At 45.1% G+C, this 27,306-nt stretch overlaps 1 protein-coding gene across 1 annotated transcript in view; it reads right to left on the bottom strand.

Moving 5' to 3' along the window:
- The window catches only part of whrna (whirlin a), a 259,282-nt gene that overhangs the window by 53,995 nt on the left and 177,981 nt on the right, over window positions 1-27,306 (bottom strand). Inside the window, exons 7-8 of the mRNA XM_078227565.1 lie at window positions 6,912-7,124; window positions 2,736-2,942 (exon numbers count right to left, since the gene is read on the bottom strand). Of these exons, the coding sequence (XP_078083691.1) occupies window positions 2,736-2,942; window positions 6,912-7,124 (420 nt within the window). The remainder of the gene's footprint in view (window positions 1-2,735; window positions 2,943-6,911; window positions 7,125-27,306) is intronic.

Below are 27,306 nucleotides of genomic sequence, written 5' to 3'. Positions count from 1 at the left end.
ATGCTCGAAGGGCTGAATGGCCTACTCCTGCTTCTTTGGAGCTATGGAATCCTACAGCTCAGAAGCAGGCCATTCGGCCCATCAAGTCTGCACAGACTCTCCGATGGAGCATCCCACCCAGACCCTACCCCTAGACACTAAGGGGCAAGTTTGCAAATTCGAACCCCCCTTAATAGGTGCTTCGAAAGCCTTAAGCAACAAATGTAAGTTCATAATACTAGAAGACTCTTATAACAGTGCAATGAATTGCCTGCCCATTAATCTCACCTCTGCCGTTTGTGTCTAATGTTACCATTGCAGCAAATTCTTTCCCTTCTTTTGGTTAAGCAGTTGCAGTTTTGCATTAGGATTTAAAAAATTATGTACGGAAATATTCTTGGTCAGAATAAAGGAAAACACTCAATGCCAAAAGAAACATGCAGAATCCACACCCAGCCAGGCAGAGTGAGATGCCCATGAGAAAGTAAACATGGGCTACTCATTGGCAGCAAACAGGATGCATTGTGCACAAAAGCATCATCCACATCACTCAACACAATGAAGCCCCCATTTACTATGGAAACCACATCACTCAAGATCACACACAGGAAAAGCTGTACCTCCATAAGGTCAATTAACCATAACAAGCGTTCCTGTAATAATCACATTTCAATGGAAGCAAAAAAAAAAGACAAAAATCAAATACACCACAGGCAACCAATTTTAAGATCATCTGGCAAAATGCACTGCGGATAATGCAGTGAGTGCACTCAAGAAAAACATATAAGGCAACTGAATAATACAGAAAACAGAGCAGGAGATTAGTGGTGCTGCAACTGGGGAAATGGTCACAAATGTATGCTCCACAAAAAATGAATGGGGGCTCAAAACAACAATATATCAGGAAGGCAAATGGTCCCTTTGCTGTTGCATCTTCGTTGGCTGCTGCATAGTAATGTTAAAGCACCAGCCTCCTCTGAAACACCAATCTTTCCAGATACATAAATAAAACTAAAATAGAATACCAGACATTTTCGTGACTTTTCCAGGACCACCTCCCTTGCGATAACACACACCAGCTGCGCTGATGCACATTCTGGCCTCCAGCCAATCGCAGGCGGATGGCACAGATGTTCTGACGCTCCATTGGAAAGAACCTACATTAAAGTAATTTCAACTCGAAAAGCTGAAGTGATGGGCCTGTGCGATCAGACTTCCTGGGCGACACGGTGGCACAGTGGTTAGCACTGCTGCCTCACAGGGACCCGAGTTCAATTCCTGGCTTGGGTGACAGTCTGTGTGAAGTTTGCACGTTCTCCCCGTGTCTGCATGTGTTTCCTCCGCGTGTTCCGGTTTCCTCCCACATTCTGAAAGACGTGCTGGTACATTGGCCCGAACAGGCGCTGGACTGTAGCGGCTAGGGGAATTTCACAGTAATTTCGTTGCAGTGTTAATGTAAGCCTTACTTGTGACTAATAAATAAACTTTATTATGGCACCATAGGCCCAGTCTCAATTTTATGCACCGTTGCAAAACCGGTCAGAAGCTTTCTTTACATCTCTCGCCATCTCTAACCCACTGATGTCAGTGCATAACAAACCGAGAGAGGTGGAGAGTGCAATGCTGTTTTATTTTTGCCCCTTCACAAAACTGTACAGTTATGATCTACCCCGATGAATCAGTTTTCAAAATTAATTCTTTAATTTGCTGTGGAGCAAAGTCACCGATGTAAATCAGTTTGGTAAAAAAAATGGAGGCTCAGATGGAAATATCGGGTGTGTTTAGAATTGAGTGGAAAGAGTAGAACAATATATATTTGATGATGCCAAGAATATGAATGAGTCAAGCCTAAGGTGGGATTTTCCGGCCGTGATTGCCCCAAAATCGGAAAATCCCGCCCCAGGTCAGTGGACCTTTGCATGGTCCACTCTCTGCCCGCTACGATTCCCATGGCGGGTGGGATGGGAAAATTCTCCTCTCAGTCTAACTTGAGGATGGTGATGGAATACTGGAGGGATGGGGCTCTGAGTGGGAAAAACCAAAGATTGCAAAAAACTATGGGGGTAGAGGGATGGAGCAAAGCAGAATATTCAACAGTTGATACCTGGGAGGCATAAGTTACCAAATCAAAGCATGATCCTGACATTGCTGTACTAAAGATAGTCTGAGGGAAATATAAAGTAAAGTTCATTAGTGTCACAAGTAGGCTTACATTAACACTGCAATGAAGTTACTGTGAAAATCCCTTAGTTGCCACGCTCCGGCGCCTGTTCCGGTAACTGATGGAGAATGTAGCATGGCTAATGCACCTAACCAGCACGTCTTTCAGACTGTGGGAGGAAACCGGAGCACCCGGAGGAAACCCACGCAGACACAGGGAGAACGTGCAGACTCCGCAGAGACAGTGACCCAAGCCGGGAATCGAACCCGGGTCCCTGGCGGAGTGAGGCAGCAGAGCTAACGACTGTGCCACCAAGTGATTAATTTCACAGCATTTTGGGGGGGGAGGGGGGGGGGGGGGTTGGTTTGTTTTTTGAACAATATCTGTCATTTGGTGAGGATGATAAACCATTTTGAACTGGACCGGACAAGGTTATGTTGTGCCCTAGATTGAGTAGTGAAGTTCAAATTCATCTAACATTTGGATTTGATGCTATGCTCAACGTGAATATTGCATCGGAGATTTCAGTATTTCAGCAGGCTTTGAGGAATTGTACAATAGACATAGCATTAAACAGTGCATTCTGGACACTTACCCTGGCTGAACTGAGAGTGGTAGATGTGAAGTAACTAACAGAGGATGAGGCTGTGTCTCCATAAGACATGACCGAGTAGGAATCTGTGCCCGTGCTAGAATTCTGGCGAGCTTTCATTGACTCAATCTCACGTTTCAATACCATGTTGTCAAATCTGTCCAGATCTTGAGGTGTGATGACACCTCGGACATCCGAGAGCAAAGAGAACTAGCAAAGAATAAAGAACATACCACAGGGTTACAGTGTTAAATGTGCAGTAAGTGTACTCACAAGGTGAAAGCTGTCACTTTGCAATTCACACACACTTCTTTTCTGTCGCACAATGTAATTTGTTGTTGGATTTCTGTTTTATCCCTCACTCCTAGGCAATGCAATTTTACACACTGGCTGAGGACAATTTCCAACATGCACTCCTGCTGGACAGCATTCTAAAAACAGTTGAGGATTTATGGAAAGATAAGTTAGAATACAAGATAGACAGAAAACATAAACATAGGAGAGGCAGTGGCCTAGTGGCATTATCGCTAGACCATTAATCCAAAAACTCAGCTAATGTTCTGGAGACTTGGGTTCGAATCCCACCATGGCAGATGGGGGAATTTGAATTCAATGAAAAAGAGTCGACTGATGACTCTGAAACCATTGTCGGAAAAACCCACCTGGTTCACTAGTGTCCTTTAGGGAGGGAAATCTGCTGTTCTTACCTGGTCTGGCCTACATGTTACTCCAGATCCACATCACAATACTCCCATTTCTGGATCACGCCAGCTGCAACGGACCAGGAGCATGGAAAACTGATTTACGCCCGGTGCAAATCGCATTTTAGGCCTCTCACCATATTCACCGGCCCCACGGGAAATGTGCCTGGGGCTAACGGGGCTGGAGAATCACCCCCCTTCTCGCTCTGACACATTATTTTGGAGATTTGCACCCATGTGACTTCCCCCATCCTACAGTTTTATTCAAGATGTCAGGAGCCTGATCTGCTGCCCTGAAATGACAGAGGGGGAAGGTGCGGGTGTGGAAATCACAGGCCGAAAGCTGCATTGGTGAGGCTCCACAGATGGTGATGTCAATGATGAAGATGCTTATGAAACAGTTGGAAACACTCAGCAGGTCAGGGAATACTGGTGGAGAGAGTACAAAAGTTGGGCCGTTGACCTTTCATCAGAAACTGATAAATTCTGATGAAAAGTCAACGACCTGAAAGGTTAACTCTGTTTTTAACTCATTACACCTGCAATATATTCACAGAAAGTGCAATTAAATGAAGAGTTGTTCTGCAGGACCTCACTGGCAATGTGGGGTCTGGACAGTTAGAATCATAGAATCCCTACAGTTCAAAAGGAGGCCATTCAGCCCATCGAGCCTGCACCGACAACAATCCCACCCAGGCCCTATCCCGTAACTCCATGTACTAACCCTGCTAGTCTCCTAGGGGCAATTTAGCATGGCCAATCAACCTAACCCGCACATCTTTGGAGTGTGGGAGGAAATCGGAGCACCCGGAGGAAACCCACGCAGACACGGGGAGAACATGCAAACTCCAGACAGACAGTCATCGAAGACCCGAATTGAACCCAGGTCCCTGGCGCTGTGAGGCAGGGGCATGATCTACCATCATGCTGCCAGCTACCAGCACAGCTCAAGAAGACCTTACGAACAGTGTCGCAGCCCTCTTTCCAACCTGCTGTGTGCTGGCAGCAGAGTTTGGCAAAATTACCCATTTGTCCAAAATTAATCTAGAGAGGTGGGTAACGCTAGCTCAGCTGCAATTACTGCCCATCCCTGGTTGCCCTGATGTAGTGTAGGTGGACCATCTCCTTGAACTGCTGCTAATTATGATGGTGCTACAACAATCATGTTGAGTTGGGGATGCCAGCATATTCACCCAACGTGTCTGCACACCAAACTTTTATGCTCACTGACAAACACTGAGATTAGTCCAGTCCTTATTTCATTCACAATGGCAAACTCAAACTGCACTTGCTTTGATTAGAATTCAAGACGTGAATTCACTGTCACATGGCAAATCCCATCAAAATAATTCTGAACAATAACACTTAAAGATGTGCTGCTTCCTCCACCTAAGAAGATAGTGACAGAGCTTTAAACCCACCAAAAGAAAGGAGAGATAGAAACATGTTCGGAACTTGTTTTATCTGTCCTCTGGCAACCCTTGCAATGTAATATTTCTATATTCGGTTTGATTCTGTGGAAAATCAAATTGACAGTTCAGTTTTGGGAAAGATATTCTTCAAGGGATGTTTCAGTTTGTTGTTCAGCCCCTTCATAGATCAACAACACTGGGTCTATATGTTCAGTTCTCCCTTTGTCTTGTCCCCTACTTCAAAGAATTTCTCAAGAGCTGTCAGAAAGGGTGTCAGGAGTGATTCTCTCTTTCTTTTCAAATGTGTCCAATAATACTTTTCAACTATTTTTGTAACAATCCAATACTTTTCTCAGGAAGTGCTTGAGAATATTTTCAAGCGACTGCCAGGTCTATTGTGTATTGATGTACTTTTTCAAAGGGAGATGGAGCTAAGATAATCGCAGTCCAGGACACTCGTACCCATTTTCATGACCGATTCGAGCATTGAATTGATAGATGCCCAAAGAGTGGTTACATTTTGTGGCAGCACAGTGGCTAGCACCACAGCCTCACAGTGCCAGGGACCCGGGTTCAATTCCAGCCTTGGGTCACTATCTGTGCGGAGTTTGCACATTCTCCCCGTGTCTGCGTGGGTTCCCTCTGGGTGCTCAGGTTTCCTCCCACAGTCCGAAAGATGTAAGGGTTAGATGGCTTGGCCGTGCTAAAATTGCCCCTTGGCCAGGGAGATTAGCAGCGTGAACACATAGGATTACAAGGCTAGGACTTGGGTGGGATTATTGTCAATGCAGGCTCAATGGGCCGAATGGCCTCCTTCTGCGCTGTAGGGATTCTATGATTTCATTCTCTGGAACAGAAATGGCGGGGAATAATTTATTTTTTACAATTTTATTTCAGAATCCGTTTTTCAATAACTAAAATTAGCTCCTGAACAGAATAAATTCAAAAAGCAAAGGTAATCCTGCTGCTACCAAGAGTTGCATGACCAGAAGACCCAGCCAAAACATCAATATATGTTCAAATATTAGAAATATTAGTTGCGGATGATTTGGTTTCAATTACAATTTATTTGCTCATGTTAAATGTTTACAGCTGGCGTCTTTTCAGGGAATTGAAGCTTAGGCTTTTCAAACAATACAAATTTAGGCAGAGGGATCTGGGTGCTTATGTTCATGAATCGCAGGAAGTTGGTATGCAGATACAGCATGTAATAAAAAAGGCAAAAGGACTGTTTGCATTTATTGCAAATGGACTGGAGTATAAAAGTAGAGAATATTGTTGCAATTGCATAGGGTGTTGGTGAGACCACATCTGGAGTATTGTGTCCAGTTTTGGTTTCCTTATTTGAGGAAGGATGCGGTGGCATTGGAGGCAGTTCAGAGGAGGTTCACCCGATTGATTCCGGGGATGAAAGGGTTGACATATGAGGAGAGATTAAACAGTTTGGGCTTGTACTTGCTGGAGTTTAGAAGGATGACAGAGGATCTGATCGAGGTATATAAAATGCTAAAAGGGATTGATAAAGTAAACATAGACCAAATGTTTCCCCTTATGGGGCAATCTCGAACAAGAGGTCACAGGTATAGGTTGCGAGGCGGTAGATTTAGAACTGCGATGAGGAGGAACTACCTCTCGCAGAGGGTGGTGAATTTGTAGAACTCGCTGCCCCATAGCGCGGTGGAGTCTGAATCATTAAATGGTTTCAAGAAGGAGATAGATGTATGTCTGATTTTTAAAAATGGATTAAAGGGATATGGGGAACAGGTGGGGAGGTGGATTTGAGACCAGGAAGGGATCAGCCATGATCTGATTGAATGGCAGGAGCAGACTCGAAGGATTGATTTGTCTCCTTCTGCTCCTAATTCCTATATTCCTTTGTTCAGAGAAATTACCCAATGTGGTTAAGATTACAAAATGGAGTCTCTCTCTCCTGCCCTCAATCTGGATGATCATTTTGAACCGATTTGAAAAAGAATTGAAAGAAACCCATAACGAAGGAGAGGCCAGTCCTGTTTGTCAAAACCACTTGGTAGGAAATTCATGTTATAACCAATTCAAGAACATACCTTTGCGTGTGTATTTAGGAGTTCGAAGAGGGCCATAACTAAGGCCTGAACTGGTATGTTGTTCTCCTTGTACTCGTCAAGGTAGTAGGCCATGGTTGCTCGTTCATGCTCATTGAGTAGATGTCGGGCCTGTTCATCCAGCATCGCACGTGCTTGGTTCACTAAGCTGCTCAACATGACCTGTGACCCCGCCAAACCTTTGTAGAATATTGGCTGTGATGAAATGGGGAGAAAAAAAGACACTTTAATTCAGGAATGAAAACCATTGATATTCCTGGCGACTAATTTAATCCATTCCCCTTCAAAAGTAACTCCTGACAGTTCAATTGTCACAGTAAGATTTTTAAAAATATATATTGAAAGGTTATAATAACTTGTTTAATAAAAGTAAAATCCTGCGGATGCTGGGATTTGAGACAAAAACAGAAAATGCTGGAAATTCTCAGCAGGTCTGACAGCATCTGTGGAGAGAGAATAGAGCCAACGTTTAGAGTCAGGATGACCTCCTTCAGAGCTGATCACCTCTTGATGCTTCTTTTCACTTATTTTCTTAGATATGAAGATAGAAATATAGAATATATAGAGATTCAAGAAAAAAACTGAATGACTCTAAGGCTTGTAATGGTACCATTCACGGCAAACCTGAACATGTTGCTGAACTCTTTTTTTTTGATGCTCAGTCATTTTAAGCTATACAATAGATGGTTTTGTTAACAATGTGTGAAGACAGGCACAATGAAGAAGCACTGCCAAATAAGCAAGATGCTACCAAGTGGGATTAAACCAGATTCACATGAGCAGTGATTGATAAGAAGCAATTGCTTTTGTTGCAGGCATCAACCATTGCACAGAATTCAAAACCCAAATTAAGCAGGACTCAAGCATTCAATAGGGCTGTGAAATATTGCATATTCAGTGCCTTTGTCACTGAATGACACTGTCCATAAAGTAAAGCAGTTGGAGTAAGGTAGAGCACGAGGAACACCAGTCGATACAGCAATTTGATGGTTTGTGGTTAGAAAATATTTTCTTCAAAAGCACTGTTATTTATTCATGGGATGTGGATGGTGCTGACTGGAACAGAATTTATTGCACATCCCTAGGGCATTTAAGAGTTAACCACATTGCTGTAAGTCACATGTAGTCACATGTAGGTCAGACCAGGTAAGGACTACAGATTTCCTTCCCTAAAGGACATTAGTGAACCAGGTGGGTTTTCACGACAATCGACAATGGTTTCATTGTCATCAGTAGACTTTTAATTCCAGATTTCACCATCTGCCATGGTGGGATTCAAACCCGGGTCCCCAGAGCATCACCCTGGGTCTCTGGATTGCTAATCCAGTGACAACTCCACTATGCCACCGCCTCCCCATTAAAGGTGAAGGTAAGACACAAACAGTTTGCATTGCCTTGGGTTCTCTCCTTCCTCATACTAAGTGGCACGTGCCCAACAGGCATCTCCCTGTGTGTCTCAGACATGTAATTGTGAATGTAAAATTGCCTTTTTATTGCTGTGGCCCAGGTTCCATTGCACTTTACTGTCTTGTAACTTGCATCTGAATTTTAAAAGAGGTTTTGGGAGTGTACGCATCTGGAAAAGAAAGATGAAACAATTGCAAAGCTGCAAAGGCTTTATTTGAATTCAAGCATATTTGAAATTAGATTATCCCCTAGACTCTGAGGAAACAAGAACTTTCATTCATATAGTGCTTTTGATGTTGGAAAATGTCCCATGGTGCTTCATGGAAATATGATCAGACAATTTGGACAGCAAGCCACATAAAGATCTATATAGTGTTCAAGGGTCTTGGACCGGAACCCTAAGTTACATTAGGAAGCCAGACCAGACCCCAACGTTTTTATATTTTGGCATAAATGTGAGAATAGGATGCTTTACTCCAGGAGTAATTCCACTGACAAATTAGGAATCTTTTATAGTAAAAAACAAACTTTATTTGATAACACAGTTTAACTCTAACTCTAACAAATGAAGCAGCTTAACTATTAACTGTTGAACGATTCTTAAAATTGAAAGGAAACAACGTTAATTTCCACCTGATCACTGTTTCAGTTCCAAATAAGCAACATTCTTCTTATAGACTTACAGTGCCACTTTAAATACAGTTAGCAACAATAAATATACTTGCTATAATTAGTGTAGACAGTGTTGAAAGTTTCAGGGAGAGAGAATAAGTTTCAACAGTAGAAAACTTCCGTCTTCAAGCAATTCCCAGTGAGAATTGAAAAGTTGCTTCTCTACTACAGATCTAGCACTTCCATTTAACCGCATCATTACATGACCCTGCATAACTAACCCATCTTCCATTCCTTTAATCAAAACTCAGGGGAAATCTCCATTGATAAACAAAAATCCATTAGCTCCATCCTAAGTAAACACCACATGGCTAAAATGCATATTCTCCTGCTGTCCTAGCATCTGAGCTAAATGTTTTTGTAGACACATCGACTGCCTGCAGAATAGAGCTGAATATATATATTATATATATATATATACATATCTATACATATACATAATTACATAACAGCACACTACCATCACAGGAGAAGTCCAGAGCTGCATAAGATCTTAAGATACTGGGCAAGTTTAACATGTGACAAAGCAAATGTGGAAACAAACTAATTTCATAAAATCTACATTCAAGATAGCACACCTAATTAAATATTATAATTATATTTTTACATTGTTCTGACACATGCCCTCAGCATTATTAATCCAATAAGGTGGGAATGTATTCCCAGCAAGGCATAGGCATGTGTATAGTGCTTGCCATTTGGACATTTGGGGATTCGTTTAATGCTTGAAAAACAGCTGCATGATCCAATTTTGAGCACGCAGTATCAATTCAGGATGCTCTTAGACAACTCTTCTGACTTTATTTCCCACTGAAGTCAATGGAGGCCAAAGCTGGGAGAGATTTTTTAACAGAATGAGCCACCGTTGTGCATTTACAGCATCATCCAATGTCACAATGAACCCCGTAGAATACTATGGCTGTGTCTGAAGCTCATATGTATGCAATGGTTTCCTTTGTTGTTGTGAGCACTGGGACTGCTATGAAAGTTTAACACAACAAATGTACTGAAGCCACTTCTCACTTGGCACTAGCACTGGCATACTGTTGTTATTAACGTAACAGAGGCTTCGCATTGTGCCATTTCACATGCAAAAAAAGGCTGAACATAGTCTCTGTAGCCTCATGGAAGCTCATCCATGCGATTTTTAAAATCCAGTTTAAATAGCCGAACGTCCCAGGCGAGATGAGCTATAGAGCTGCACATCAATGATCTTTTACTTACCAGTGTGACTGTGAAGATATTTTTTGAACTGATTTTGTTAGCAGTGGGATTGAGTGGATTAACCAGACTTAAATCAACATCATGTCTCTGCCTGTTTCCCCAGGCCACTCACTGAAGTCCATTAAACTATCAGAGCCTCTGTATTAGTCTCGCAGCAAAGACACAAACAATTTATGAAACAAGACAAGTTTAAAGGACTTCCTCAGAGGAAATGAATCATAGAATCATACAGTGCAGAAGGAGGCCATTCAGTCCATCAAGTCTGCACCGACCATAATCCCACCCAGGCCCTATCCCTATAACCCCATGCATTTACCCTACCCTGACGCTAAAGTCTCCAGGCCTGATAGCATCTCCCACCCCATCAGTACAATTTCACCCTGGTGGGGTTCAGACTAGCTCCCCACTTCCGGGGAAGTAGCGGGAGACCACGCTGGAGTGAAGAGGGGACAATCGGGGTCCCCCAGGGGGTCGGGCGGCAGAGGCTGGTGCCCCCTGGGCATGGGCACCCTGGCAGTGCCAGCCTGTACCCCCTGGCACTGCCCAAGGGACAAAGTGCCCATGCCCAGGGGGCACCTTGGCACTGCCCACTGGGCATCGAACAGTGTCAAGGGGGCAGCGCCAGCTAAGGCAGGACCTAGGGGCAATCAGTGGGGGTGGGGGATCCTGCTGCCACTCTGCCATTGCGATCGTTTGAAGCTGGAGGGAGACCAGCAATTGGGGCAGGCTGGGAGAGCTGGTCTGCCGGGGGGGGATCTGCCTCCCATGGGGGAGGGGGGGGTCTGCTGGGATGGTGGGGTGGGGCAGATCGTCACTGCTGGGAGGGTGGGAGGGGGGGCTGGAGATCGGGGCACTCCGGAACGGGGGGGTGGGGGGGCTGGTCAGAGCTGGCCCTGGAATGCTCCTGGGGGCCACAATTGGGCCATGAGGGGGTGGAGGGGGTAGCACTGTGGGGGTGCCGGGATGGCCAGCGATCGAGCTGGCCAGCAAACTGCAGGCTGACAGTTCAGACTGCTGCGCATGTGCAGAGGCCCAGAAACTGCCAGACTCTGGCATGAATAGGCCCCAACCCCCTCGAGCTTTTAATTATATTCATGATTGTGACCTCTGCATTGCACAGAGTGTGGGAGATTTGAGTGTGAACTCCCACTGAAAAAACAATCGTGATTTACACCAGTTTTCCTATGAGTTCAGCCTGAGAACTTTTTTGGGAGAATCGCCCCATTGTCAGAGCAATGCCCTGTATAATAGAAGTATAACATCCTTACTTCATGTTGATTCCTCTCGTAATAAAAGATAGCATTCCATTAGCCTTCTTGATTACTTGCTGTACCTGAATATCTTCTGTGACTCGTGCACTAGAACACCTAGATCCCTCTGCACCTCGGAATCCTGTTCTCTGTTTAAGTGATACTCTGCTTTTTTATTCTTCCTACCAAAATGAACTTCACATTTTCCCAGATTATATTCCATCTGCCAGATCTTAGCCCACTCACTCAACCTGTCTATATCCATCTGCAAACTGTGTGTGTCATCTTCACTACTTGTCTTTCCCTATCTTTGTGTCAACTGCACGTTTAACGACCACATCTTCACTTTGTTCATTTAAGTAATTAATGTAAATTGTAAAATGTTGAGCCCCTGGCACCGACCCCTTTTGGACTCTATTCATCACATCCTGTGTGAAACAATCAGAGAAAAATCACCCATTTATGCATACTCTCTGTTTTCTGCCAGCTTCTAGCCATGCTAATATGCTGGAAAGTACAATCAGAATCTGTTTGGATATTTGTGCATTTGTCTGACTAATTGAATGTAAATCAAGATCGGGCTACTCATTTCTTTGGAGAGACTAGTCGCAATAGGGCAAGACACCCAACATTCAAGCTGTGTTGGTTGCACTGCAGGGATAATGGTGAGGTTTCCCCTTTGCTTTCTCTGGCTAAACAGTCAAGTGTTCAAGACTGCCTCCGTGATTTTGCTTGGAAGAATGAATGTAGGAAATTTTCCTGCAAAATCCGCAATGTTAATTTCTATTGAAGTTATGGCAATGGAGATGGGACAAGACCTGAACAAATTCTGAAAGACTCTCCTCCAAAAGTCAGTGGATCAATTTAAATTTTCTGTTTTGGGACTGACACAATTTTTATAGGCGAGAGTATCAAACAATACAGAGCAAAGTTCGATAAAGGAAGTTGATGTACTGATCAGCCACGATCTAACAGAATTGCAAAAAAGTCCTGAGGGGCTGTATGGCCTATTCCTGTTCCGATGCTACTTTACCACATCCCTAAGGCAATCTCATTAGCTGTACCTACCATTCTTGTGATCTCTAACTGAAACTGATAGTGAGCACCCAAATATCAAATGCGTTCTTCTGTAGGCAATCCAAACTCATTTCATTTAGGACTCTATAATTAATGGAGGGAAATGCGTTTCATTGACACCTAAGGGGCAGCATGGTGACACAGTGGTTAACACTGCTGCCTCACAGTTGCAGGGATCTGGGTTCAATTCTAGTCTTGGATGACTGTCTGGGTGGAGTTTGCACGTTCTCCCCATGTCTGCATGGGTTTCCACCAGGTGCTTTGGTTTCCTCCCACAGTCTAAAGATGTGTGGGTTAGATGGATTGGCCATGGTAAATTGGCCTCGAGTGACCCAAGATGTCTAGTTTAGATGGATTAGTCATGGTAAATGTGTGGAATTACAGGGATAGGCGAGGGGGGAGAGCTTGGGTAAGATATTCTGTCAGAGAGTCAGTGCAGACTCAATGGGCCGAATAGCCTCTTCTGCACCGCAGGGATTCTATGATTCTAATGTTCACAGGGGCAATAATGTATTTGGATCATTGTGGATCAATACTCTTAATAACAACAAAATGGAAAGGAAAGGACTTCCAACTGTAATAAATTCAACTCGTTGGCTGGAACTTTACCGTCCTGCCCGCCACAGGAATTGGAGCAGGCGAGGGACGGACCATGGAAATGTCCGTAGACCTCGGGCAGGATTTTGCGGTTTTGGGGTGAGTGAGACCGTAAAATCCTGTCCATAATGTCTGTGTCCCCTGTGAACATTGTTACATTTTGGGGTGCAGCATCAGCATGTTCCAGTTATAGTTTTGCCGTGTGACAAGGATTGGATGTACTGTGGATGTGATGCTTTGTTCCCCAGCTCACTGCAGTGTTGAGCAGTTTATGAGTCAGTCAGTTCTTAAATTGAAGAGGAGTGTCCCAGAGAGAGGGACAAAGGAGACAGAATAGGTAGAGGTCCCACAAGGACGTCCCTGGTACGGGTTTAAAGACAGGGGGCAGAACAGATCCCAGTTAAGTTTAGAAAAAGAAAGGAGCCAGAGAAAGGATTCCAATCAGTCAGGGAGCTGTAAGCTGGCTGTGCCACTGGGAACCAGGAGCAGTTTGATGGTTCCGTGTTGTGGAAAAGCCACTGGGAGCCACTAACTGTTAGTGTGTGCGTACCTGACAGTGAAGGCAGAGGGTCTGACCTCTCTAATAAGAAATCTTGCAAAAATCTCGATGAGGAACTGAGTTTAAGGAACTCATGCATTTGCTCTGAAGTTAAAGCAATAGAGAGTTTAGATTTCAGTTTTTTTGGGTGTTTCAGGGAGAGATCCCAACTGAGAAAAGAATCTATTGAATACTCAGAAGCAGCCAGAAGAAAGCGGTTGGTGTTGTGCCAGTGGTAAATCTTCACTGGGGTTTGTGTCTGTAAGGGTTGCTGGGATAAAAGGAATAACGTGAGCTTGAATCATTTTCCAGTATCTATGTTGAAATGGTTCCAACCATTTTGTCTCGTGTCGCATTTCTCTTGTTTAATAAATGCTTTATTCTTTTGTGGGAAGTTTATCAGTGGGTTCCCATGGATCTGTGCAGTAGCTCTCCCCCCACCCGCCCCCCATGGTTTAAAAAAATGTTATGATCTATCAAGTCAGGTTTTACTCTGGGATCTGACTTGTACAATATATATATCAGCTGGAGTCTCGCACAACTCTGACAAGCTTTCACACTCTGCACACTTTGTAGCATCCTATTCAGTAGGATGTGCTTTGATTATATTGACATCCTGGGCAGGAAGCTTTCTGAGAAGAAAGCTGACTTCAGCACAGCACACGTGTGTCAGTGTCTACACATGCAGTGCCCCAGGACTGAAACAAATGGATTGTTTGCTCCAGCAGCTGTCCCATTGCTACTTTTGCTTTCCACTAACGGCAATAAACTGCTGTTAATACTTAAATTATCATTTCGGGCGGCACGGTGGCACAGTGGTTAACACTCCTGCCTCACAGCGCCAGGGATCCAGGTTCGATTCCCTGCTTGGGTCACTGTCTGTGCGGAGTTTGCACATTCTCCTCGAAATTGTGGGTTTCCTCCCACAATCTGACAGACGGGCTGGATAGGAGCATTGGCTATGCTAAATTCTCCCTCAGTGTACCCGAACAGGTGCCGGAGTGTGGCGACGAGGGGAATTTCACAAGAACTTCATTGCAATGTTAATGTAAGCCTACTTCTGACTAATAAATAAACTTTTCTTTCTTTGTATCAAGTTCCCTCATTTACTCGGATGAATAAAGAACTTGCTGCAAATTCATATGAAGTGCAAATTGCTGAATTAAGTGTTCAATCATTTGATTTTTCCTTTTCTCTGAGAGAGAGCTCAGTGCAAGTTTTCTGCCACTTTCCACCAGCCGGATCTTCCAATCCCGCTGAAGACAACCCCCCCCCCCCCCCCCACACCCCCCGCCACCCCCCCACCCCCACCCCACTGCGGCAGATTCTCTGGCGGCAGGACGGGCAAGTCATGCAAAATACCATGGTGATTGGCGGGATCGAAAATCCTACAGGGCGGCACAGTGGTTAGCACTGCTGCCTCACAGAGCCGGGGACCCAGGTTCGATTCCCGGCTTGGGTCATTGTCTGTGTGGAGTTTGCACGTTCTCCCCGTGTCTGCGTGGGTTTTGTCTGAGTGTTCCGGTTTCCTCCCACAGTCCAAAGATGTGCGGGTTAGGTTGATTGGCCATGACAAATTACTAAGGATGTGTAGGTTAGAGGGGCTAGTGGGGTAAATATGTGGGGTGACGGGGATAGGGCCTGGGTGGGATTGTTATCGGTGCAGACTCGATGGGCCGAATGGCCTCCTTCTGCACTGTAGGGGTTCTATGATTTATTCTATGATCTGGTGGCCGGGGCCTACAGCACACCCTGCCTACACTGTCAGAAAACACGACATTGGACGGGGGGAATCTCGCCCTTGATCTTTGTCCAATCCGTTTCCAAGCTGACTTAGTTCAGACTGGAAAACCGACTTTGGGAAGTACAGGGAAAACTAACTCACAGTAAAAATGGCATTGGGTATTGATACCACTGCAAGCTTCACAACTCCAATTCTTCAGGAATTATGATCCAATGATGAAAAGTTAACTTTTGCCAATTCACTTTGTCAAAGTTGTCCAAGTTTTTTCAGGTGGACCTTTTACCCCTCGCTAAGTTAAATAATAAGAACACCAAGACATCAATACTTTTGAATCGCACTTTATGGAAATTGATTGTAAACACTAGCATGCTGTGGGGTAGAAATTTGTCTTGAACAATGGTGCCAAGCGGGTGGTATCAAATCGACTAAACTTACGACATCCTACTGGATTTTCAGTTCATTGCTGTCAAGGGGTGACTAATGCACCCCATTCCGTGCGACAGTCTGAGCTGAGTTTCGACTTCTTTATTCCTGGTTAAGGATTTTGTTCAGGAAATCCATCTGTCGATTGAAATGCCCAACAAATGGAATGATGTGAACAGATAATAAAGTGTTGACATCAATTCACATCTGCTTCAGTGTAGTAAAATTATGCTTTATTAAAATAATTCTCAAAGCAAATCAGAATAATGAAAAGAGACTGTAACACTGCCACAATTTTCTGTATCATTACATCCAATCTCAGAAGAATAACTCGCAAAGAGCTGTGTCTCAATTAACAGTTCAGGGGGAAAATGTTAGTGTGTTCAGTCACAGTGTGGGTGAGGGTCACAATTTGTGAGTAGCCCATGCCTGGTCCCATTGAGCCATGCAGAATGCACATTTCACCCTGCCTCCTTATTTGAATGTTTTAGCCTGCAGCTTGCTACTCAATGCGCTGATGTCTGGCTGCACGGCAGGGAACCATATGTGCCTAGCAAGCGTTTTAGCCAACCTGCATGTTTTAAAGGTGTAATGACTTCAACGAGGCCCATGAGGTTGGCCTCTTAGAGTATGAGCTCCCTGATTGAGGTAATGATTGCCTGCCCAATCAGGGAGTCTGACCTGTGTATATAATGAGGAGTCTCAGTGCTACTGACACTCCGGATTCTGACTCTGTACCTGCAGCACTCTTAGGAGTGGAGATAAGTTTGTAAATAAAGGGAATCTGGTGAAGGGACACTGGCCTCTGAGGAGTTACTTCAAAAAAGGGAGATGCACTCATTGCACAGAAACTGCAGCAGACTATCTGCGGAGGAATCGGTTACAAAGAAAAGAGGAAATAAAACAACAGTGAAGAGAGAAAGAGGGCCCCTGGGGTTTCCTGATGCATTGTTGGAGCTGCTAGGAATGAAGGTGCAAAGGAGGCCATGTTTTGTCTTGTCTTTCATCCGTCCTCTTTCTGAGGGTTGGCCACACTACGGATGACATTCGTCCACTGATTTATATTCTCTGCTGCTCCCACTGCCTTCCCAGAGAGGCAAGTCCACGTTCTAAAGCCATCTTAGGTCTTCTTTATGCAGGTTTTCCAGGTGTCTTGCTTCACGTTGCCACCTTTTCCAAACACTCCCCTCCTGTTTGTATCGGGTGTCCAAAATCTGTGAGCTTCCCCGATATCACTGCCTCAAAAAAGTTGCTCTGAACACCAGCTTTCTCGAATCGCCCACTCACTCGCTTGTCCGCTTGGCTGCCCGTGCCACCTGCCATATTCGTCAGAGTCCTTTCATTTCAAATGTTCTGACTCCAGCTTCGTCACTCTTCCTGATGAGGAGGAAGGAAGCATTTTCCCCACAGGGGACCTGGAGGCCGTTGAGGCAAACCTTTAGAAGGAAACAGCAAGATGTGGCCAAGGAAGTCTGGCCCTGAGGACTTGGCAGGAGTGCTGGAAGGAGTTCCCTGACCTCACACGGATGTGGAGATCATTGAATACCTCTTTAAAGGTCACCTGCTGCACTAACAAGCTCTCGTGTGACACAGTGTCCCTTTAAGGGACATTGATTTGATCTTTTGATTTGTCCCTCAGTTTGGTTAATTTAGTTCCCAAAAGCGAAAATGCTGGGAAATCTCAGCAGATCCGGCAGCATCTGTAAGAGCTGATGTTTCGAATCTAGATGACCCTTTGTCGAAGCTAAAAGGCATAGAAAGTGGGAGATATTTATACTGTGGGTGAGTGAATGAAAGATGAGTCATAGCCACAAAAACAAGGGGGGATGGGTGGGAGAGAGGTAAAATTGAGAAAAAGGGTGAAAAGGGAAGAAAAGGGAGAGAAAAGATAAGGAATGGGGGGATAAAGTAGGGGGAAAGAGCGGAGCGGAAGAAAAATGAAGAAAGACAATAAAGAAATAAAAGGTAGAGGAGTTAAAATTTAAATAAAATGAACACAAAGGGGTGGAGGTGGGGTAAAGCTAATCATCTGAAGTTGTTGAATTCGATGTTGAGACCGGAAGGTTGTAAAGTGCCTAGCCGGAAGATGAGATGTTGTTCCTCCAGTTTACGTTGAGCTTCACTGGAACATTCACTGAGTTAATTTAGTTAACTTAGCTGACCCAATACAAAATTAACCTCTCCTGTTGTTCAATGCACCACACCCCCAGCGGTAATCTCTTGCAATCAGGACTCTGGCCCTACAGTCAGATACCCCCCCCCTTCCCCTCCCCCCACCCCCCAACCTCACCTTCCAATGTTGCTAGCTTCACCCTCACCTCTTACTGCTCCCATACATCTTCAGCTGTTCAACTATGGCAGGCACATCACCCAAACACACTGCAACACATGTACACACATTCCTCTCTCACTCTTGCAGGACAAGTGTGGGGGGGGGGGGGGGGGGAAAGCAGGGCCGGAGTGGAACAGGCCTGTGTGTGTAATCGGAATCTTCTGGAGAGCGCACTCGCAAAATGTACCATGGTCCCGTGAGACAGATAACAAGGTATGATTTTTTTAAAAAAAGAATACTTCAAAAATCTTGTTCTTGAATCAAGGCTTGATAATCAGAGTAGCTGAAATCATGGGAGTGTGTGACTGAGTAACAATCACAGTTATCTGGAATTTCCATTTTTATGACAAAATTGTAAACCAGTTTAAAATGAATGGACTAATGCCTTAGCAATTGCACATATATAGGTCAATATCTGCATTTATGCAGGACCTGGAATACTGCATAATGAGAATGAATGGAAAACAACTTGCCACACTGGAATTCCATGCTTGGATGAAGACCATTTTTAAAATCCTGAATTAACTGTATTGTGTAGTTATCTAAGTGCCGAGTAATTTGGCTTGCTATCCATCTGCATAATAAATTTGAAAGAGATAATTGATTTTTCTTACTAATTGTGAGGATAATGAAAAGTAGGATTATTCATTTGTTATTTATGAAGTCTATAGTTCTATAATCATTAAGCTAATTAATAAACCATTCATTTCAGAATAGCTTTTTGTCTTTCAAAGCCAAACTGCAAATAACAACCATGTATTCTGGCTAAAATTATCAAAATGGAATTTAACTGTCTTACTTTCACCATGATGTACAGAAATCCTGCAACTCTCTACCTAGCATCTTCAACACATAGAATAGATCAGAGAATCCCTACAGTGCAGAAGGAGACCATTCAGTCCACACATTTACCTTACTAATCCCCCTGACAATTTAGCCAATCCATCTAACCTGCACATCTTTGGGCTGTGGGTGGCACGGTAGCACAGTGGTTAGCACTGCTGCTTCACAGCTCCAGGGTCCAGGGTTCGATTCCCGGCTCGGGTCACTGTCTGTGTGGAGTTTGCACATTCTCCTCGTGTCTGCGTGGGTTTCCTCTGGGTGCTCCGGTTTCCTCCCACAGTCCAAAGATGTGTGGGTTAGGTTGATTGGCCAGGTTAAAAATTGCCCCTTAGTGTCCTGAGATGCGTAGGTTAGAGGGATTAGCAGGTAAATATGTGGGGGTAGGGCCTGGGTGGGATTGTGGTCGGTGCGGACTCGATGGGCCGAATGGCCTCCTTCTGCACTGTAGGGTTTCTATGATTTCAGAGCACCCGGAGGAAACCCATGCAGACACGGGGAGAACGTGTGAACTCCACACAGTCACCCGAGACTGGAATCGAACCCGGGTCCTTGGCACTTGAGGCTAACCACTGTGTCACCCTGCTGCCCCGACCTCCTTCTGCACTGTAGGGATTCTATGAAAATACTCCAGCATGGACTGCAATGTATTCAATAAGATTTATTCCAGTTGATAGCAAATGGCTTTACACAGTAAATCGTAGAAAATATCCAACATTTTATACCAGCCGCAAGCCATAAATGCTGGTGTAGCATGTACATTGTAAATTATTGTCCTCAGCTATGGTCACACTGACAGTCACCCGAAGATGGAATCGAACTTGGGGCCCTGGCGCTATGAGAGGCAGCAGTACTAACCACTGTGTCACCATACTGCCCCTGTCGTGGTTTAAGAGGAAGGCTACTACCATCTCCTCAAGGACAGTTGGGGTGAGCTGTGTTAGCAATGCCCAGATACTGAAAATGATGAATAAAGAACATGGAATCATTGGAGTTTTCAAGAGGAAGTGTTGCAAGATGCTTATGAAACGAAATATTGGGCCTGAACCCTGAGGGAGTGGGGAGGTGGTAGCACAGTGATATTGTCCTTGAACTAGAAATTCAGAGACCCAGGGTAATTCTCTAGGGACCCGTGTTTGAATCTCACCATGCCAGATAGTAAAATTTGAATTTAATAAAAAAATCTGGGATTCCTCCATCTTGTTTCCCCCCACAGTCCAAAGATGTGCGGGTTAGATGGATTGGCCATGCTAAATTGCCTCTTAGTGTCCCAAGATGTGTAAATTAGGGGGATTAGCGGGGTAAATACATGGGGTTTCGGAGATAGGGCAGAGGTGTGATGCTCTGTCAGAGAGTTGGTGCAGACTCGATGGGCCTTCTTCTGCCCTGTACATATTCTATGATTCTATCAAGTACATTAGCTTGCAACAATATTGCCGAGTGCAGTTTTACTATTCTGCATCTGGCAGTGTCATGGTTTCTACCTCTTGTACGTTGTTTATTTTATAAGACATAATGGCCCAGTGAATGGTGAAGCGATGGTACTCGCCACTGACCTCAGAGAAAACTGTCTGCAAAGATCTGGTGATCTCTCTGCCATGAATTTCCCCTTTCCCAACATCAGTTTGAATTCGCCCGTACTCAAGGGATTGCAATCAATGGTAAGGTGTCAAGTATGATAAGCAGCCTATCATATTAAGGTATTCCTACAGAGAGTCAACCAGAAAGTACAATAAACAAAAACAGAAAATGCTGGAAAAACACAGCAAGTCTGGCAGCATCTGTGGAGAGAGAAACAGAGTTAACGTTTCAAGTCCGTATGACTCTTTGTCAGGAAGTACAATGCTCTGAAATTTCATTTTTAGTTTAAGTTTTTCAGAGTAAAATAAATGATTGAGGAATGTGCATGGGAGTAAGATGAAAACTGACATATCATTGGTAAGGCCACACTTGGAATACTGTGCAGTTCTGGTCACCCTATTATAGAAAGGGTATTATTAAACCAGAAAGAATGCAGAAAGGATTTACTAGGATGCTACCGGGACTTGATGGGTTGAGTTATAAGGAGAGGCTGGATAGACTGGGACTTTTTTCTCTGAAGTGTAGGAGACTGAGGGGTGATCTTATAGAGGTCTATAAAATAATGAGGGGCACAGATCAGCTAGATAGTCAATATCTTTTCCCAAAGGTAGGGGAGTCTAAAACTAGAGGGCATAGGTTTAAGGTGAGAGGGGAGAGATACAAAAGTGTCTAGAGTGGCAATTTCTTCACACAGAGGGTGGTGAGTGTCTGGAACAAGCTGCCAGAGGTAGTAGTAGAGGCGGGTACAATTTTGTCTTTTAAAAAGCATTTAGATAGTTATATGGGTAAGATGGGTATAGAGGGATATAGGCCAAAATGCGGGCAATTGAGATTAGTTTAGGGGTTAAAAAAAAGGGCTGCATGGACAAGTTGGGCCGAAGGGCCTGTTTCCATGCTGTAAACCTCGATGACTCTACACAAACTTTTAACTTCTTTCTTTAAAAGATAATTTTTAAAATCCAAATGGAGGAATTACATTCCACAAATATGACATTAGTTTTCAGTGAGTGTCTTCAGCAGTAATTATGAACTCAGAATCCCTTTAGAACCCCAGTTACATCTCATTGAATAAGGTGCAACTTTTCTAAGGCTTTTCACAGCAAGTCCAATGACTTCTACCTGATTGCAAACTCAGGGTGCTTTAACAGTGAGCCCAATGGCGAAATGTAGTATCTCTGATAGAACCTTCCGGATTTCTTTGATTAACTGTGCATATGCAGACTCCAGAAGTTGTCATTGTCATTCTTAAATCTCTCCATGGCCTTCCTCCAGTCTACCTCAATACCAGTACTTTCGAAAGTGCTAACATGTATAAAACATCCTCCGACACTGGAGTTCTGCTTTCTCTGCCCTATTATTGTTGGCCGCTCATTCAGCCATTTTGCTTTGACACTCCAGAACATCCTCCCCATTTCCTGATACTTTGCCCCCTCCCCCCCCCCGCCCCCCGCGCCACCCCCCACCACCCTCCTCCTTCCCTGGTTTCAGAATCCTTTCCTTCTCTCATGGCTTGAACACCCTGGTTGGAATTTTCTGGCCATTCACGTTGACAGGATTCTTTGTACCTGCTGCAGTGAACGGAGTTTTGGCTGAGCGCCAAATACTCTGTCTTTGCCTGCGGCGGGGTGTGAATGGCCAGAAAATTCCAGCCCAATCTTTCCCACTTGGCATAAATTGCTTTTCCCTCTTGAACTCCTCTGAAGGCTGTGCTGCCGCACGGTATTATTAGCTATACACAAAAGTTTAAACTTGGACGAGAATTTTCCAGCCATTCCCACCAGTGGGATTTTTCAATCCCGCTGACCGTGACCTCCCCACCCCCCAGGCTCCCTGCCCTCCCAACCATGGTGTTCCCCAGTGGTGGAGGGTGCGAACAATAGGAAAGATCCCAGAAGATCCCGCCACTGGCCAATGGAGGGGCACCTCTGCTGCGACAAAACATGAACTTTGTCTGTCCAGTAGAAACCAGATGGGAGGGCTGTTAAAATGCTCCTCTGAACAAGATCAATCCTATTACTTTTCCATAAATTGCGACCTTAACCTGAGCCACAAGAGGAACACATTGGGCGGCACTCGGTCTCTGAAATGGAAGGAATTCTGGTATAATGCCATCCTGGAGAACAAGCTAATCAGAAGGTCCAATTCTGCTTTCACACATGAATGGTTTAGCTGCCAAGGGCACTCATTTGTTCCCTTCAACTAAGAAAATGATCTCCCAGCCCTGCCCAAGGCTCTGACACTGCTTTCCTTGCCTTTCCATTTTGAGGCTGATTGATTAATGCCCACAGCTAACCACTGTGTCAGAGATGAAATAGTCTATTTCTGTAGCACTATAGCACCTTTAATTAGACCGCATCACACGAAGCCTTATGCAGTACCTTATCTGTTCCTTGCACAAGCGGACAATCTACGTAAAGGACGCATGCTGTGCAAAGTTTAACAACAGAGAACGACAAAGAGGAAAAGAGAGATTTGATTCAATATGAGCAATGTTAATATTAATTCAAATAGAATAATCAATGTGTGTTGCATCTTTAAAAATGAGAAGATTGCCAATTTTCTTGAAGGTCCTCAAGCATGTGCCATCTGTGCCAGGTGTCCAACCATCATTGAACGGTTTGCGATACTTCCTAACACACAGAGTACTGACCTGATTCCTGACCCAGAATCGCTGGACCAAAAATCTCTCTGCTGTCATGGAAGGGAACCATAAATTAATTAATAAAATTCTCCCAGAAATAATGGAGAATCAAGAGAGTCGTGTAAACAAGAAATGGCAAGATATTAATACCATTAAAAGAGTGCTAAAGGAATTAATGGGACTTAAATCAGAAAAATCAGGGTGGCGCAGTGGCAGAATAGTTAGCACTGTTGCCTCACAGCGCCAGGGACCCGGGTTCAACTCCTTGGGTGACTGTGTGGAGTTTGCGTGTTCTCCCCGTGTCTGCGTGTGTTTTCTCCGGGTGCTCCAGTTTCCCCCCCACAGTCCAAAGATGTGCAGGTTAGGTGGATTCATAGAATTATAGAATCCCTACAGTACAGGAGGAGGCCATTTGGCCCATCAAGTCTACACCAACTCTCCGATAGAGAATCCCATCCACACCCTATCCCTGGAACCCCACGTATTTTCCCCACCAATCCCCCAAACCTATACATCTTGGGACACGAAGCGGCAATTCAGGATGGCCAATCAAACTACCCTGTCCATCTTTGGACTGTGGAGGTTAGGTAGATTGGCCATGCTAAATTGACCCTTAGTGTCCAAATTGACCCATAGTGTCCCAAGATGTGTAGGTTAGGGGGATTAATGGGCTAAATATGTGGGGTTATGGGGAGAGGGCAGGAGGGTGGGCCTGGGTAAGATGCTCTGTTGGAGAGTCAGTGCAGATTTGATGGGCTAAATGGCCTCCTTCTACACTGTAGGGATTCTATGATGAGAGACAAAGTGGGAGAGAAAGCAGAACTTAGCAAATGGAAGCAAGAAACAATAAAATGGGAAATAGATTGTGGAAGACAACATGAATCAGACAAAGAACGAAGAGGTAGTGGAGGAAACAATTAGATAGCTTGTTCTACAATAAGTTTCCAATTTCCCCAAAGCACAAAGGAATCACCTTCCATCATAGGGAGGGAATGGGAATTAAATGCTTTATTCTGTGATTGGATTGAGAACTTTTAAAGATTTTTTTCACTGATAACCCAATGATTGGCTCCATGGGTCAATAAAACACTGATTGAGTGAGACTGAGAATACTTACTTAAATGGGACAAAGATGCAGGCTACTCAGGATCACACTCTCCTCAATACCATCCATAAATTACTGAGAAATGTTTGTGATGTTAGTACCTGCAGTTCAACAGAGGGAAATATGTTGCTGAAGAAGGAAATTAATGAGGTCTCCTCAACGTGGGGAATAAGATGATCCTACTGGAGGCAACAAAGCAGAGCGATTGATTTCATGTATCCTGTCGTATTTCCAGGAAAGTGTGATCCAGGCAGAGGTTTTCACATGTTTCACAATAAATTGAACTGAACTACTGACTGAGGAGCAGCGCAGAGGCAAGGCAATGTCCCTGCAAGGTAACTATGGGGAGACATCGAGAAGAGGTCACTCACGTCTCCAAGAATGAAGGAGGTAAAATGAGCAGCAAGCCAATATGAGTGCTGGAGGAAGTCTGGGAGCTGGTTGTCTGCCCACTTTTTGAGTCTGAGATGGTGGGTGAAATCTTACCAGGAAATGGCAGAGTGTTGGATCTGGCGAGCAAAACGGAGTGTTTCTTGTCGACGGCACTGGCGTGTTTTCGGGCTGAATCTTATGCGACATTAGCGATAATTTATTTGCCCACGGGTTTCACGCCACTCCGGTGGCGTGTTCCCCCTGATTCGCCCACCCCGCAATGACTTAATTGCTACAAACACTGGGGAGCTCCATATAAAGGGCTCCCCAGCACTTGTTCCCCAGTGACTGCATGGAATGGCAGGCAAGAAGGCAGCACCGCGCTTCTCGGAGGGGGCCCCTCACCAGAATGTTGGATGGAGTGGAACAGAGGCGGACACACTCTACCCCTGCTGCAGGAATCGGCCTTCTGGCAGGGTCACATCTCCCCACCCCTCCCACCCCCTGGAATGCAGTGGTAGCCCTGGTCAGTGCAAATACACTCCAGAAGAGGAAAGGGCAGCAGTGTCAGAAGAAGTTGAATGATCTGCACCATGGTGCAGGGCTTGGAATGTATCGTGCAGGCACTGATGGGAATGCATGAGTGTCAGTGCCAGAGGATGGCAGGGCTTCTGGATCGCACTCCAGCTCTCCCTCCATCCCATGGAGAAGCAGAAGAAGCCGGGAACCCGAAGGAAAGAGGATCGGCAGGGGTAACAACCTAGACCCTCCAGCCAGAGGATCCTGGACATCTCCAGCCTATTTGGACCCTCCCCCTACCCTGCCGTGAGCAACACACCTCCAGCCCCTGACATGGAGGAGGAAAGCAGTCAAACGTCCATGCTGCCTGAAAGCTGGCCTGGACCCTCAAGCTCCCAGATTCCCAGGGGACGCCCGCCAAGGACACCTCAGTCAAAAAGATGATGGAGGGTCAGGAAGATTAAGAAACCTTAAGCAACTCGTGGGCACGGGTGAATATAGGCCGAGTGTAAATAGGTCACCATTTTCTTTTGTATGTTTGTCAATAAATTTCACTTTGTTCACCCACCCTCTTGCCAGCCCCTCTAAGGAAGGGCACTCCCTCAGCTGTGATATGGACTGGAGCCCAGGAAGGAGGACACGTGAAGCGCTGCCAGTATACCAGCCTTTGCAACCCCGTGAAAGCAAGCAATGCTCTGACATGAAGTGAGGATAAGGCCTGCAAGTGACCCCTCCCAATCCCTCTCCCTGAAATGGCAAATGTGGGACCCCCAAACCCGGCCCCTAGTTGAACTTATCTGTGTCCCCTGAATCCTCTCTGATGCCCCCTGAGCAGTGTACACCACAGAGGGTGCTGGCTGCCTCAGTGCTCACCTCTGAAATTCCCCTCGGAGGGGATCACGCTTATGTAGAGCTGTTGTAAATGGCATTAGCAGGACGTCACGCTGGCGCCCGCTGAATGTCCGGTGAAGGGGTAAGTCCTGGAGAGAGTGAATCATAGATTCATACAATCCCTACAGTGCAGAAGGAAGCCATTCAGCCCATCGAGTCTGTACCAACCACGATCCTACCCAGCCCATATCCCGTAATCCCACGTATTTATCCTGCTAGTCCCCCTGACACTAAGGGGCAATTCAGCATGGCCAATCCATCTAACCCGCACATCTTTGGACTGTGGGAGGAAACCGGGGCACCCGGAGGAAACCCATGCAGACACGAGGAGAACGTGCAAACTCCACACAGACAGTGCCCCAAGGTTAGGAATCGAACCCGGGTCCCTGGCGCTGTGAGGCGGCAGTGCTAACCACTGTGCCACGTGCTCGCTAATGAAATGTTGAATGTATTAAGATATGCTTTCTGTGGTCCCGCGGTGTGTTTCATGCCACTCCACCGACGAGGGACCGATAAGATCGGTACTCGGAAGCTCGAATTGCGCTCTCTGGATTTTGAGCAGGCATCGCCATTCCTGGAGACAGAGAGTGTGGGCTCAACATCACCCCCGGCGTATTGCAGAGAGGAATATTCATGGGGAAAGGGGGTGCTACTCTGAAAGAAACTGGGTATCCCCATTCCTGTTGCTATTATTCGGTGGTGTGTTAGTAACCTGCAACAGCAAATTGCCTCATACACGGCAGCAGGAGATGTGGCTTTGTTCTATGATCTATAACCTAATTTTAGAGATGTCAATTGAAATTCCAACAGAAATAAACAGATTGAAACACTATCTCTATCAGATGCTGGAGACTTGGAAGACGATGTAAAAGGAAATGATTTAGTTTGCTTCACATATCAAAGCCCTAAAGACACAGCCATGTACAACTTATACATCTCTCATTATTCACAACAACCCAAGTATATTCTCCAAAACCTTTACTTTCCAAAGTATTTTTGCTGACTGTCAATTGTCCATTGGACATGAAAAATTGGTCACAGCTTTTGTCATTACAGTCGTGTCTGTCAGACGCAGGGAAAATTAATGGTCGGTTAGAATCCCTACAGTGCAGAAGGAGGCCCTTCGAGCCTGCACTGGCAACAACCTCACCCAGGCCCTATCCC

Source organism: Mustelus asterias, chromosome 13, assembly GCF_964213995.1.
Source record: "Mustelus asterias chromosome 13, sMusAst1.hap1.1, whole genome shotgun sequence".
Classification (NCBI taxonomy): domain Eukaryota; kingdom Metazoa; phylum Chordata; class Chondrichthyes; order Carcharhiniformes; family Triakidae; genus Mustelus; species Mustelus asterias.
This window is presented reverse-complemented; position numbering and strand designations above follow the sequence as displayed.